We start from the raw sequence: 13,529 nt of genomic DNA, 5'->3' as shown, positions 1-13,529 counted from the left end.
CCTTCGTCCCCCCCCAAGCCAGACCCCAGAGGCCTGTGGTTCTATCTGGCATCCATCGCCACCTGCTGGGTCTCCCCCGGTGTGGGTGGCACTGCTGAGTCTGTCGCAGGGAAGGGCTACGGTCCTCCCTTCATCTCCCAAAGGCCAGACCCATGGAGGGGGGTAGGAGGTTGGAGAGAGGTGTGTCCCTGGTAAAGTGTCTCCAGCTGCTTTTGTTTGAGGTGAGTGGAACCCTGTACTGGGATTCATGCTTCCTTTCAGTGGGGGAGAGAGGTAAGGCAGAGGGTTTTTCCACCCTGCTTATGGCAATAGCAGTAGGAACCCCTGCCAGGGGTCCATGTTCTTTCCCTCCTCTCCCTTTCCAAGGGGGGAGAGATAGTGGAGAGGTGGGTGCCTGGTAGAGTGGTTCCATCCCTGTTTGGGGGTTGAATTTGTCTTCCCCTGAACCAGCCACATAGTGAAAATTTAACCTCCTTCCCTGCACCTCCCAGTGAACCCTGCACTCAGGGGCCATTCAGTGTGTGGAGAAATACAGAGAGCATCCACCATGCAAGTAGTCACAGGGGCCTCCAAGCCCGGCCACCGAGCCTCGTGGCAGGCCATTACTACTTGTACAATTTGGTGGTTAGGTTTCCCAGCATGGAGGGCCACGCTAGCCTCTCCTGATGGAAAGGGGGCCTGTGTTTTCATCCTGGGGCTTAATGGTTTCTCCCTGAGGCTTAATGGCCAGGGCTTAATTGTCTCTCCCCGGGCTTAGCGAGCCCAGTCACGACAGGCTGAATAAACTAAGGCCCCTTATCAATAGCCTGTCCCAGCGCGTCACAGAGGTTTACACCCCCTCCCAAAACATATGCATAGATGAGTCTCTAATGCTTTTCAATAAAGAAATCGAGAAGGTCGAAGTTAGCCATATTGGCCTTAACCCCAGTAAAAGTGGGGATTTGGGGGGGGGCAGAGTTACCAGGAGGCCCCCATGCAGGCTCTACGCCAGCTGCAGCAGACTCCTCTGTCACTGCTTCAGCCTCCTCCATCTCATTTGTCTCCAAGGGAACTTCTGGGGCAATCGGAGTGCTACTGTGTCAGGGGGCCTATCGGCTCCCAGCGGGGAGTAGTCGGGACCAAGGAGGAAGCTTAGGGGTTAAAGTCCAAGTTTGCGGTATCAGAAGGGATCAGGAGTATTCGTCGTCAATTCCAGGCACAGGTTCAGTAGGCAGGCAGAAGTGTAGCAAAATCCAAGTTCAGGCAGGGTCAGGAAGTTCAGGAATCAATAAACACGAATTATAGATGCACCCAGGAACCAAACAGGAAATCCTACAATCGGGCATCGAACTGGCATCCTTGGCATCCTTTTATTTTGAATTTTGTGCTGGGTGCGTGACGTTGTGACGCTGGCGTCAACCCACGTGGAGCATGGGTTGATGAGTCTGATTCTAGGTTGCTCGGCATTCTAGTTGCTCGGCACAGTCTGAATTGGAATCACTAAATTCCATCGAGCTAGAGGCCTCTGCAGCCTTGCGAAAGCCTTTTGGCCATCCCGCCCAGCTCCCCCCAAAGAACGGGAAAAAAACAATACAGCCCAATCACAGAATGGAGTATAGAGTGTGTGGAGCGGTGATAAAACCTGATTTAGGTGGGCAGTCAGTCACTATCGTCTTCAAAAAAAGCAAGTAGGCCACTGGAAGGCAGCAGGAGGGCTCCAAGATGCAGAGGGTGCAAGGAGGAGTGAGGGAGTGGCACGTGAGCACAGCTTTATATAGCGAAATGGCAGTCCCACAAAGCTCCACGTGATTACAGTCTGGCTCCTGGTCCCCACTGGCTGCAAGGGTGTCAATCAGGTACCAAAACTGGATGTGACATAAACCGGAATAGGAAGCGGCTTGCAACCTGTGCGGTGCGCCTTCAGGTTGTAGCCTGGCTCCTGTTCCCCATTGGCTGCAAGGGTGTCAATCAGGTTCCAAAACCGAATGTGACGTGGATTGTAACGTATACCACTGACAGCGGTGGTGCACTTTGATGTGATCTTAAATTTTACGATCAATGGCAGGGAAAAGGTTAAAATGGGAAACTATGTCTTTCTACTCCTAAGTGCCAAACAGCAAAGCTTTTATGAACTTAGGGGTTTCAATAAAAAAAAATATGAAAATTCTGAAAAATCACCTCAAAACTTGTACTTTGCAAGTGTGTAAAAAACATTTATTGTGCATATGATTACCAAAGTATCTGGCGTTTTTATCTACTCTATAATCAACACATTAACTGTATTCTTTGCGGGGTAAAAACAAAAATAAATATGATGATCCCCCAAAACCATACATTTTTGTTACGTACACATTTGTGTGAATCCAAAATGGTTAACCATATGTTTCTACTCTAATAGAAAACATCGTACATTTGAATGCCAGGGGTCAACTGAATAGTTTGATGCCCATTGTGCATAGAATTAACAAAGTTTTGACAAAGATCCCACAATGAAGTTAGTGTATACAAAATGTCCAGGAAGTGTAAGGAGCGCTTGCCGGGGCTCCTTACTCTGTTAGCATCTCCCCCAAGATGACAGCGCCCAGGGGAAGCACATGGGACATTGGACGCCATCAGGCCATGGACCACTCTGAGGAAGCTCAACCTCAACCTGCCTTCGGGAGAGCATTTCGAGGACTCGCATCCAGTATGGAATCATATGAGCCATAGCAGACCCATTATGGCAAAGCATTGGAAGCCATTTTGGCTAAGCTTTCGGTTATCCCACCGGCAACCTCAGCACCAGCCTGCCTTTCGTCTCCTAGCCAGGAACACAGAATTCCAGCCCCTCCTCGCTACAATGGAGACCCCCCCAGGCCTGTCTGGGTTTTTTAGACCAGTATCTTATACAATTCAATTTACAGCCTGCTCAATATGTGTCCGAGCGAGCCAAAGTGGGGTAAGTGATCACTTGCCTCAAAGGGAAACCGTTTGAATGGGCATCCCCCATGTGGGAGAAGAATTCCCCACTCATTCAAGACGCCAAAGTTTTTCTTCAGTCCTTCTGCACAGTCTTTGATGCACCTGGTCAGATTACTACTGCTTTGTCACGTCTGATGCAAATTCGTCAAGGGAGTCGGAGTGCCAGTGAATATGCCATAGACTTCTGTACCCTTGCGGCTGAGACAAATTGGAATAATGAGGCCTACAATGCTGCCTTTTATCAAGGACCGTCAACCCATCTAAAGGACAATTTGGTCTCCCGTGATCTCACGGAACAGTTGGAAGATCTTTTTGCTCTGGTCACTAAGAGATACCAGAATGCGTGAGCACCAATCTGACAAGGAAAGAAGCAAGAAATTTCAACCCTTGCTGGCTCCGCGCTTTTAGAGACCTTTCCTCCCTAGCATGACTGCTCCATCCCCATCTACCTCTTCTGAAGAACCCTTGCAAATTGGGGGAGCTCGCTTGTCTGAACAAGAGAAGCTTGAGAGACGTACTGCTGGGTTGTGATTGTATTGCGGGGGCAAAGCCCACTTCGCTTACAACTGTTCAGTGAAGCAGGGAAACTTCCATGCCTAGGTTTTGGGGAGACTCATCTGGGCGGAATTGATCCCTATCCCCACAAATCCTCTCACTGGTTTCTGCTTCCTGTCACATCTAAGATGATCATGGCTCAAGCTTTCCTTGACTCTGGGCGGCTGGGAACTTCCTTGATCGGTCGTTTGCTGTACTCCATGATATCCCTCTGCAACCCTTGTCTGTCCCTCTCCGGGTTCTGGCAATTGACGACAGACCACTATCCACTGCCTTCATCTCTAACACCACACAGGGACTATCTGTCACAGTTGGAGCTCTGCATATTGAAAGACTTTAATTTCTCATCATCAACTGTCCTTCTACGCATGTGGTCTTGGGGCTGCCCTGGCTTTGTCTCCACAATCCTCGTGGTCGTACATATCTGTTTTCACCATCTGAAACAAAACCTATGAAGGACTACATCCAGGAAAACCTTCAGCACGGATAACTTCACCCTTCCTCTTTTCCAGCTCCTTCTTTTTTGAGGATTAAAAGGATGGCAGTCTATGACCTCTACAAGGTCTCAATAAAATCACCTTGAAAAATTGTTACCTGCTACCCCTTATTTCTGAACTTTTTGATCATCTCAAAAGGGCCTCTCAATTCACTAAATTGGATCTCAGGGGTGCATACAATTAAATCCGAATCCAGGAAGGAGTGGAAGATTGCTTTCAATACTCGTGATGGTCATTATGAGTACCTCGTAATGCCATTTGGGCTCTGCAATGCACCCACAGTCTTCCACGAGTTCGTCAACAACATTTTCAGAGACTTACTTGGACTCAGTGTAGTCGTTTATCTGGATAATATCCTCATCTTTTCCAAGAATCTGGATGAACACAGAGTCCATGTTTGGGAGGTCCTCTATAATCTAAGAAAGAATGCACTCTTCGCCAAATTAGAAAAATGCTCATTTGAAACCTCTAAGATCTGGGTTACATCATATCCCCAGTAGACTTTGAGATGGATCCAGCCAAAATTTCCACAATTCAAGAGTGGCCACTTCCTACTAGTACCAGAGCCATACAAAGATTCATCAGCTTTGCCAATTATTATAGACAGTTCATCAAAGGCTTTTCTTCTGGAATTGCTCCAATATTGGCCCTCATCCACAAAGGAGGGAAGCCTGCTGGACTCAACAAGCTATAGAAGCATATGAGTCATTGAAAATATTTTTTTCTGCTGCTTTTGTTCTTAAACATCCAGATCTCCTTCTCCCCTTTTTTTATTGAAGTTGACGGCCTCCAATGTGGGTGCTGGTGTGGTCCTATCACAAAGACAACTCAGCAAAGAGGAAGCTTTACTGTTGTGCCTTCCTTTCTAAAAAATTCTCTCAGTCAGAACAAAACTATGATGTGGGCAATCAAGAACTCTTGGCAGTCAAGTTGGCATTGGAGGAATGGAGGCATCTGCTGGAAGGCTCTATGATACCAGTAACAATCTTTACAGACCACAAAAATGTAGAGTACATTCAAGCTCTTAAACGTCTTAATCCCAGACAAGCTCGATGGGCACTATTCTTCTGACGTTTTAATTTCATCATCACATTCTGACTTGGTTCCAGGAATATAAATTATCTTGACGTTTTGTTCCTGTGGATTCTTGCCCGAAAGATAACGACCCTATAATTTCTTCAGCAAAAATTGTAGAGGCTTTATTCCCTTCAATGGCATCTCAAATCTTATCGGCACAATCTGCTGCACCACCCAATACACTGATTGGAGTGGCCTATGTACCACCGGACCTTCGTCACACTGTTTTTTGCCAATCACACAATTTCAGACAAGCTGGCATCATGGGATCAAGAAAACTGCTGATTTGTTGTCTCATCTTATTTGGTGGCCTCCTATATGGAAAGATTGTCAAAAGACTTTAAAGACTTGTCAAAGACTTTGTATCTTCTTGCTCCATTTGTGCCACTTCCAAATCCTGCCATTCCTCTCCCAAGGGACTGCTGATGCCACTACCCCGTCTCGGGGTTACACAGTCATTTAGGTAGTAATTGACAGGTTCAGTATAAAGTGCTCATTTTATTCCTCTCCTTAAATTACGCTCAGCAATGGAACTGTCAAAATTATTCATCCAACATATTTTTTGCCTCCATGGTTTCCCCGCTGAAATTGTTTCGGACAGAGACTCTCAGTTCATTTCTAAATTTAGGAGATCTTTATGCAAAAAGCTCAATATGTCACTTCAATTTTCTTCAACCTATCATCTTCAATCCAACGGAGCCACAGTACGAGTCAATCAAGCACTTGAACAGTTTTTAAGATGCCATATTTCATTATGTCAAGATGACTGTCCCTCCTTACATGCCTCTTCTGAGAGATCACCTTTTTCTGTGTATATGGTCAACATCCTTTGGCATTTCCTTAAGACTTACTTCTCACCAATGTACCTGCAGCCATTCAAGTGTCCCACATGTCTGCAATCTGGCAAGCTACTAAGTCCAACCCGAAGAAAAGTTCCATTTCTGAAAATGGTTTCAGATTAAACTTTCAGGCATCCATGCTCCACTTCTTATACAGAGGTTCCTTAAGCAATTTCCTTCAAAACCCAGTCTTGGTGGTCCCAAGGCCCCCCCATGGAAAAGGGGTGATTGCTGGCGATCCTTACTCCATCAGCATCTCCCCCAAGATGGCGGCACCCAGGGGAACCACGTGGGACGTCGGACGCCAGAGCGTTAATCTGGGCACAGCAACACCGGCGTCAAAACGTTCAGCGTCAATGTGCAACATCAGTGCGTGATGTGTGATGTCATCACGCACGTTTTGGGTGCGAAAAACTGCCTATAAAAGGACGCCAGAGGCCCACAGTAATTGCCCGATTATAGTTTCAACTTATTGTGTTCCTGGGTGTGTTATACTGCTTTTGACCTTTGATTCCTGAGCTTGACCTCAGCCTGTTATCCTGACTAAGAACCTTGTTGCCTGAACTGAACTTTACCTGGATTTGACTACTCTTCTTCTTAACCCCATGATTCTGTGTACTGTGTTTGGAATCTACGGCTTCCTCCTTGGTCATTAACTCCAACCTGAGCCTTCGGGCCCTGACAGGAAGTCACTTCAGCTACTAAATAATCAACACATTTACTGCATTTTTTGCATTGACCCCCAAAACCATATATTTTTGCAAAATTAGACAAATCCAAAATGGGTAACCATCAGAAAACGCATGGTACTGCACAATAAAATTTTCTGGGCCGGTCTTGCCACCACTCCCCCACACAGCAGCACAAAGGCCACACAGGCACAAGTGCTAAAACATTAAAGGCCCCCCTACAAGTTAAAGAAAAAAAACATTGGTGGCCACAAACCCCCTATAAGTTACTAAAACCTTAGTGACCAGGGTCCCTACAAGTTTTTAAAAAAGAACTTTGGTGGCCAGGGCCACTACATGTTATATAATAAATGGTGGCCAGGGCCTTATAAGTTATATTAAAAAATTGGTGGCCAGGGTCCCTATCAGTTATACTTAAAAAGAACTGGTGGCCAGGGCCCCTACAAATTATGTTAAACAATTGGTGGCCAGGGCCCCTATAAGTTATATTTCAAAAATTGATCCTTGCCTGTCCCTGACTTGTTTTCCTGAAACTGACTGGTTTTGACTATTCCTCGAATCCAGATTTGGTGCTGTGCTAACACTCTGAGTTTTGACCTTGGCTTGTGACCCCGACCTTGCTTCTGTACCGCATTCTGGTATTGACCCTGCCTGTTTTAACACCATGCTGACTGCTCCCACGTCCTCTCCCCATATGTTTGGACTGCTCAGAACTCTCTCCTTGGTCCTCTCATATTAGGTCCTGTCAGCACCTGAATAAGGCAGTCCCTGGGGAGCCAGCACAGTAGCAGACACTGGCTGGGGAGCCAGCACAGGAGCAGACATGGGCTAGGGAGTTGGCACTGGAGCAGACACTGGCATACAAACTGAGGTTGGCTCTAAGATATAAGAGGCTGACTCGATTGACAGCAAGTTTAGGAGCAGACAGAGGAGTATGTAGAGACTGGATGACAGACAGGCACTGAGTGATTGACCAATCCTTCATTTTTCTTTCAAAGGTACCAGCCCTTAAATTTTGTGGTAAATGCTGTAGGGATTTCATCCTCAATTGAGTCTATATCTTCCAACTCCTCCTCATCAGAAATATCATCTGCACAGTCACTCCTATCAGAAATGTCCTTCCAGTAGACGTATGTCATGGGCTCACGGCCCAATTAGCAGAGAAGTCTGGACCAAGGAGGAAGCACTAGGTACAACGTCCAATACATGGTAGCCAAGATGTTAAATAAGGATAGTCAAGGGGTTAAACGAGGATAGTGGTCAATATTCAGGCTGAAGGTTCAGGGGCAGGCAGCAATTCATCATGGTCAGGTACGCGGCAGAAGGTCAAAAGTCCAGGAATCAGCAACTTAAAAATTATAGAACACCCAGGAAGGCCAAGAAGTGCGACCTATTTTAGGGCATTGAACTCGCATCTTGGTGTTCCTTTTATTTTGAACTTTTGCACCCTATGGCGCAGCACAATGACACCAGTGCACGGTTCTGGGCTCCACCATCTTGGATGCGGAATGGATCGCTCATCATCCTCAAAGCAGAATGGAACAACAAGTTGAAAGGTACTTTGTGCCTCACATGTTGGGAATATCCCAGAGCTGGGGGGTCAGTTGAAAAGGGAACCTTGAACTGTAGGAGAACTAGAAGAGGGAAAAATGGCCACAATTTTCCTGTGAACATAGCTTTTAAAAAAGAAAGAAAGAAAAATGTGGCTTCTTCATCAGTACATGCTTATGCCCTCTCTTGAGCTTTGCCCTTAAAAGAAACAGTATAATGAACCTGTTCTTCATACAATTAGGGACTTGCTTGACAAAAGAAATAGAGGTACATTTCTTACATGTGAGCAGGAAATCAGAAAATGTGCCCTCAAATGAAACCCTGTGCAAATGAAACCCGGTGGCAACAGGAGAGTAGGAACAAGAAACCAGACAGTGGGTAAGGAACCATGCAGGAATCAGGCAGAGACACAGAAATCAGATATGGGCACAGAGACCTTTTTATGATCAAGCAATAGACAGTTGCAAAAAGCCAGTTTATAAATGCTCCTAATTTCTTGATCACAAGCACACATTGTAAACAAGGTAGATGGAGAGAAGAGTATAGGAAGTAGAGATGTCATATCAGGAATACTGAATCCCAGCTCAAAAAGTTCCAAATGGCTCAGAAGATTAATGCAGGAGCAGTTTATCGCACAGACCAGAGTTTTGTTACCGTAGATCCTGACACCATGTATCGGCTGATAAACCCAAGCCGAATGTAGCACTTCAGGTAAAAAGAAGCACTCGCTTGACATTGACCAGCTGCAGTCAATTAAGTTTTAAATTTGGCAAACATCACAACAGAAACAATGGTAGGTTTGTGTTATATACTGGCCACTGCTCCTCTTGCTTGAGTCACAGGCGCCAGTGTGGCATCAACCTGAACCTACAGAATGTCTGTGACTCTTCCTCCGTGTCAATATTCCTTAATCCATGCCTACTGTCCAGTTGTATACTCATTAAAGGACTATTTAAGGCCACTTATACCCAATACCCTGGGGCTGGATCATTAGCCTGTTCCTGTCAATATGCATATGAAATTAGGGTTCTGATTCAGTTCAGAATCTTTTACAAAGGATTCGGGTTTTGGGCAAATCCCAAAATAGTGAATTTGGTGCATGCGTAATTATTATTATTATTAACATGTATTTATATAGCGCCAACATATTGTGTAGCACTGTAAAGTAAATGTGATTATACAACTAAATCACATGAATTACATACATAGAACATATGGAGTTACATACATCACAATCAATACCGTTACAAAAGGTGAGGAAGGCCCTATGCATAGGCATACACTCTAAAGGGAAGTGAGTAATACACAAGGTGTGGGAGTGGGCAAGATTGAATTAAGTGGGTGATGTGGTACTGTGTGTGGTGTTGGTAGTTAAGCAGAGTGAGGGTAGGCTTTCTCGAAAGAAGTGCGTTTTAAGAGATTTCTTGAAGGCAGAAAGGTTGGGAGAAAGTCGGAAACACCGTAGGAGAGAGTTCCAGAGGAGGGGTGCAGCCCTTGCAAAGTCTTGAATGCGAGCATGTGAGGAGGTAATGAGAGAAGAGTTGAGTAGCAGATCAGTAGAGGAGCGTAGTAAGCGGTTGGGTGAGTATATAGAGATGAGTTCAGAGATATAGGGTGGGGCAGAGTTATGAAGTTCTTTGAAAGTCAGTGTCATTAGTTTGAATTTGATTCTGAAAGGTAACAAAGCCAGTGCAGGGATTGACAGAATGGCGAGGCAGAGGAGGAGCGGTTGCTGAGGTGTATGAGCCTCCCAGCAGTGTTCATTATGGACTGGAGAGAGTGAATAAGAATTTTGGCAGCATCTTGGGTGATAAATGATCGTATTTTGGATATGTTCCTTAGGTGGAAGTGACATGATTTAATAAGTGACTGGATACGAGGAGTGAATGACAGGGCAGAATCTAGGATAACCCCAAGGCACTGGGCCTGGGGAGAGGGTGATAGTGGAATTGTTAACTATGCTGGATACTTCCGGGTTGTTACTGGTGTTAGTTGGAGGAAAGAGAACCATTTCAGTTTTAGAGAGGTTTAATTTAAGGTAGCGTTGCGACATCCAGGTAGAGATAGCGGACAGGCAGGAGGAGACGCGAGTTAGGAGTTCTGGGTTGAAATCAGGAGATGAGAGATAGATCTGAGTATCGTCAGCATAAAGGTGGTAGTGGAAACCATACACGTTGGTTAATTTGCCGAGGGAGGAAGTATAGAGGGAGAATAGTAATGGTCCCAGGACAGAGCCTTGAGGAACTCCAACAGAAAGAGGTAGGGGAGAAGATGCTACTCTGTTGTAGGAGACACTGAAGGAACGATTGGTGAGAGAACCAGGACAGGGCTGTGTCACGAAGGCCAAGCGAATGGAGGGACTGGAGGAGGAGAGGGTGTTACAGTGTCAAATGCGTGTCAAATGCGGCTGAGAGATCAAGCAGTATTAGTAGTGAGAAATGATTGTTGGCTTTAGCGGTTAAAAGGTCATTAGTTAGTTGAGTCAGGGCAGTTTCCATGGAGTGTTGTGGCTTAAAACCAGATTGTAGGGGGTCCAGCAGGTTATTGTCAGAGAGGAATGAGGTTAATTGGTTGTAGACTAGGCGCTCAAGTAGTTTAGAGATGAAAGGTAGCAGAGAGATAGGTCGGAGGTTGTCACGATTGGAGGGATCAAGAGAGGGATTTTTCAGCATGGGGGTGACAAAAGCATGTTTTAGTTGAGAAGGAAACAGTCCAGTTGAGAGCGAAAGATTAAATAGGTGAGTTAAGGCTTTTATTAGACAAGGATTGGTTTTGCTGAGAAGTTTTGAAGGAATTGGATCAAGCGGGCAGGTGGTAAGGTGAGAAGAGGCCAAAAGCTTTGAGACTTCCTCATCAGTGACAGGGGTGAAGGAGCACAGGATAGACTGGGAAGTGTGGAGGGAGGGTGGTGGAAGTCTAGGGGGGTTGAGTAGTGTAATGTCCCTTCCAATAGTGTCAATTTTGTTTTTGAAGTGCTCAGCAATATCTTGAGCAGAGACAGATGTGCATGGAGGGGGTGGAGAAGGGGAAAGGAGAGTTTTAAAGGTGGAGAAAAGTTGTGCTGGAGTTAATGAGTGAAGTAAAGTATGTTTGTTTGGCTTGGAAGAGGCTGGTATTATAGGATCGCAGGGCAGATTTGTAGCTCCAAAAGTCTGATTCTGAACATGATTTGCGCCAGCGATGCTCAAGTACACGTGAATGTCTTTGGATAGCTTTTGTATGTGCAGTATGCCAAGGTTGAAGTGGTTTGGGTCTAGCACATTTATTTTTTTAAAGGAGCAAGCTCATTAAGGGCAGTGGTGACAGTACTATAGTAGACAGAGGTAGCCACATTAGGACAAGAGATGGCTGAGATATTAGAGTGAAGAGAGTCAAAGGAAGAAGAGAGATGTGACAAGTCTACAGCTTGCAAGTCATGGTAGTACGTGGTTGGGGAATAGCAGGGGGTGAGAAGGGAGTTAGTGAGAGTTGAAATGTGAGCATTTAATTATGAACTCATAGCCAGTTTTTTATGTTGCTTTTTAAATAGTAGACTGGCCAGTCACTTAAATATCACATTAGGGTTTTCATTTGTCTGGTTTTAAAGTAGAAAGTCCTGTTTTCACAAAGACTGGATTTATGAAGTCTGAAATCTGGAAAGGACTCTGCTCTGCAATAATGGGGTGATGTGTTAAAGTGCCACTCCTTGGTTGTCATCAGACTCAATGACGTCTCACCCCACCATCATCGGCTCTGACCTCTTTCCAGACCTTCCACCAAACAAAGATGGCAATCCTAGATCATATGTATGGATATATAATAAAGATGAATCTAGTCATACATATTCTGTGATTTGGATAACCATACCTTAAGCCTGCTAAAAAAATATTTAAAGACTAAATAAACCCAATACAATTGTTTTGCTACCATCTTAATTTAAATTAGCTTGGCTTATTTGAGACAAAAGATAAGGTACTGGTTTATTAATACAGAGAAAAAAGGAAATATGTTTAAAAAAAAAAAAATGAATTTGCTTAAAATGGACTTCATTAGAGATAGCATGCAGTCCATTTAAATAACCAGGGCCTTCTGGATAACAGGTTTCCAGATAAAGGACCACATATCTGTATAATAAGTTATAAGGTGAATAGAGCCATTATCAAGTTCAGCACTGTTAAAGTTCATAAAAGCACACATATTTACCTTTTCATACTCGTCCACTGTTGGATTGTGTTTTTGTAGCCAGTCAGCAAGTGGATGGTCCTTAAATGAACCAGTGACTCCATGTTCAACTTGGATCTTTCTCAAAGTTTCAGCAGATGGAATTATTTCTACCATCCCTGCAACATAAATGGCTTGTTATCTACTGAATCAGTTTTGCATTTTCAGGCCATCAATGGTCATTTGTTTAACTAGCCTGATGAGGTTAAGAAATGCTGCATGCAGAAAATGATAAAGTAGAAAGTGTCAGTAAAACAGAATTTACAACTTCCTTTTTTTCTACATTAATATTTCTAAAACAGGCATTTTGCAAGGTTATGCTGAGTTCTATACTGTACTACATATTTTTTAATAACTGACAGTAACTAAAAAAGCACCTAAGACTTTGTCTGAAACAGAACATTCAGGGTAAAGGGTCTGCAATCTAGCATAACATTTACACATTCATAACTTTGAGCCAATGTAGCAATCTTTAACATTATTCAAGCAAATCAGTGCCTTGGGCAAGGTGAGTCAGTTCATCAGATGCTATTGTCAGTTTGTATAACTAATTTATGCTCTCAGAATGGCATGGCTGTGCAGTAGGGTAGAAGAGGGGGTGTAATGTATAAATATATACAGAAAAGAAGAGACTGGGCAATAATGTAACTACCTGGCACGGAGCCCAGGTGCAGGTCATGCAGCCGGGCTCCCCAATCACCTCCAGAAGTGTTGTTCATGGCGGATTCTCGCATGCAAGGGTGTGGCATCCTGCACCCCTGGTAGTTCCGACACTGAGACGAGGTTAATACAAACTCAAAGGTAGGGGGTAAATAAAGAGAAGTGGGATAAATATACTGAGGATAGAATAGTACATAATCAGCAGAGGGATAAATGAGTGGATGCATTACTGAGAACAAGAAGTGGAGTTATTAATGGAATATAGGTAAAGTTCATATACTCCGTATACTGTTCCTGTTAAAAGATCTCTGAGGGAGGCAATTTTATTGCTGTATTATTCTTTTTTTGCTGTAAAAAACTTGGATGAGGTGGTTACGTAGTCTCTCAGAAGTCCTAGTGCAAAGTTATTGAGCAAAGTGGATGTTGTAAGTACTTCTAACAGGGTTCCTTAGGGCAAGCCCTTTGGGAATGAGATTTTCCTTTTTTTGCAGGTTTTGAGGAAGAAGATGTCACTATCCAGT

The 13,529-nt window shown here is 44.4% G+C and overlaps 1 protein-coding gene across 1 annotated transcript in view; it reads right to left on the bottom strand.

Annotated features, from left to right (window-relative positions):
• LOC108708909 (phosphatidylinositol 4-phosphate 3-kinase C2 domain-containing subunit beta) overlaps positions 1-13,529 on the bottom strand; it is a 212,392-nt gene that overhangs the window by 165,285 nt on the left and 33,578 nt on the right. Inside the window, exon 4 of the mRNA XM_041584723.1 lies at positions 12,331-12,467. Within this exon, the coding sequence (XP_041440657.1) occupies positions 12,331-12,467 (137 nt within the window). The remainder of the gene's footprint in view (positions 1-12,330; positions 12,468-13,529) is intronic.

The sequence above is a fragment of the Xenopus laevis genome, chromosome 2S, assembly GCF_017654675.1.
Source record: "Xenopus laevis strain J_2021 chromosome 2S, Xenopus_laevis_v10.1, whole genome shotgun sequence".
Classification (NCBI taxonomy): Eukaryota; Metazoa; Chordata; class Amphibia; order Anura; family Pipidae; genus Xenopus; species Xenopus laevis.
The sequence above is the reverse complement of the archived record's forward strand: the minus strand, read 5'-3'. Positions and strand labels throughout refer to the sequence as shown.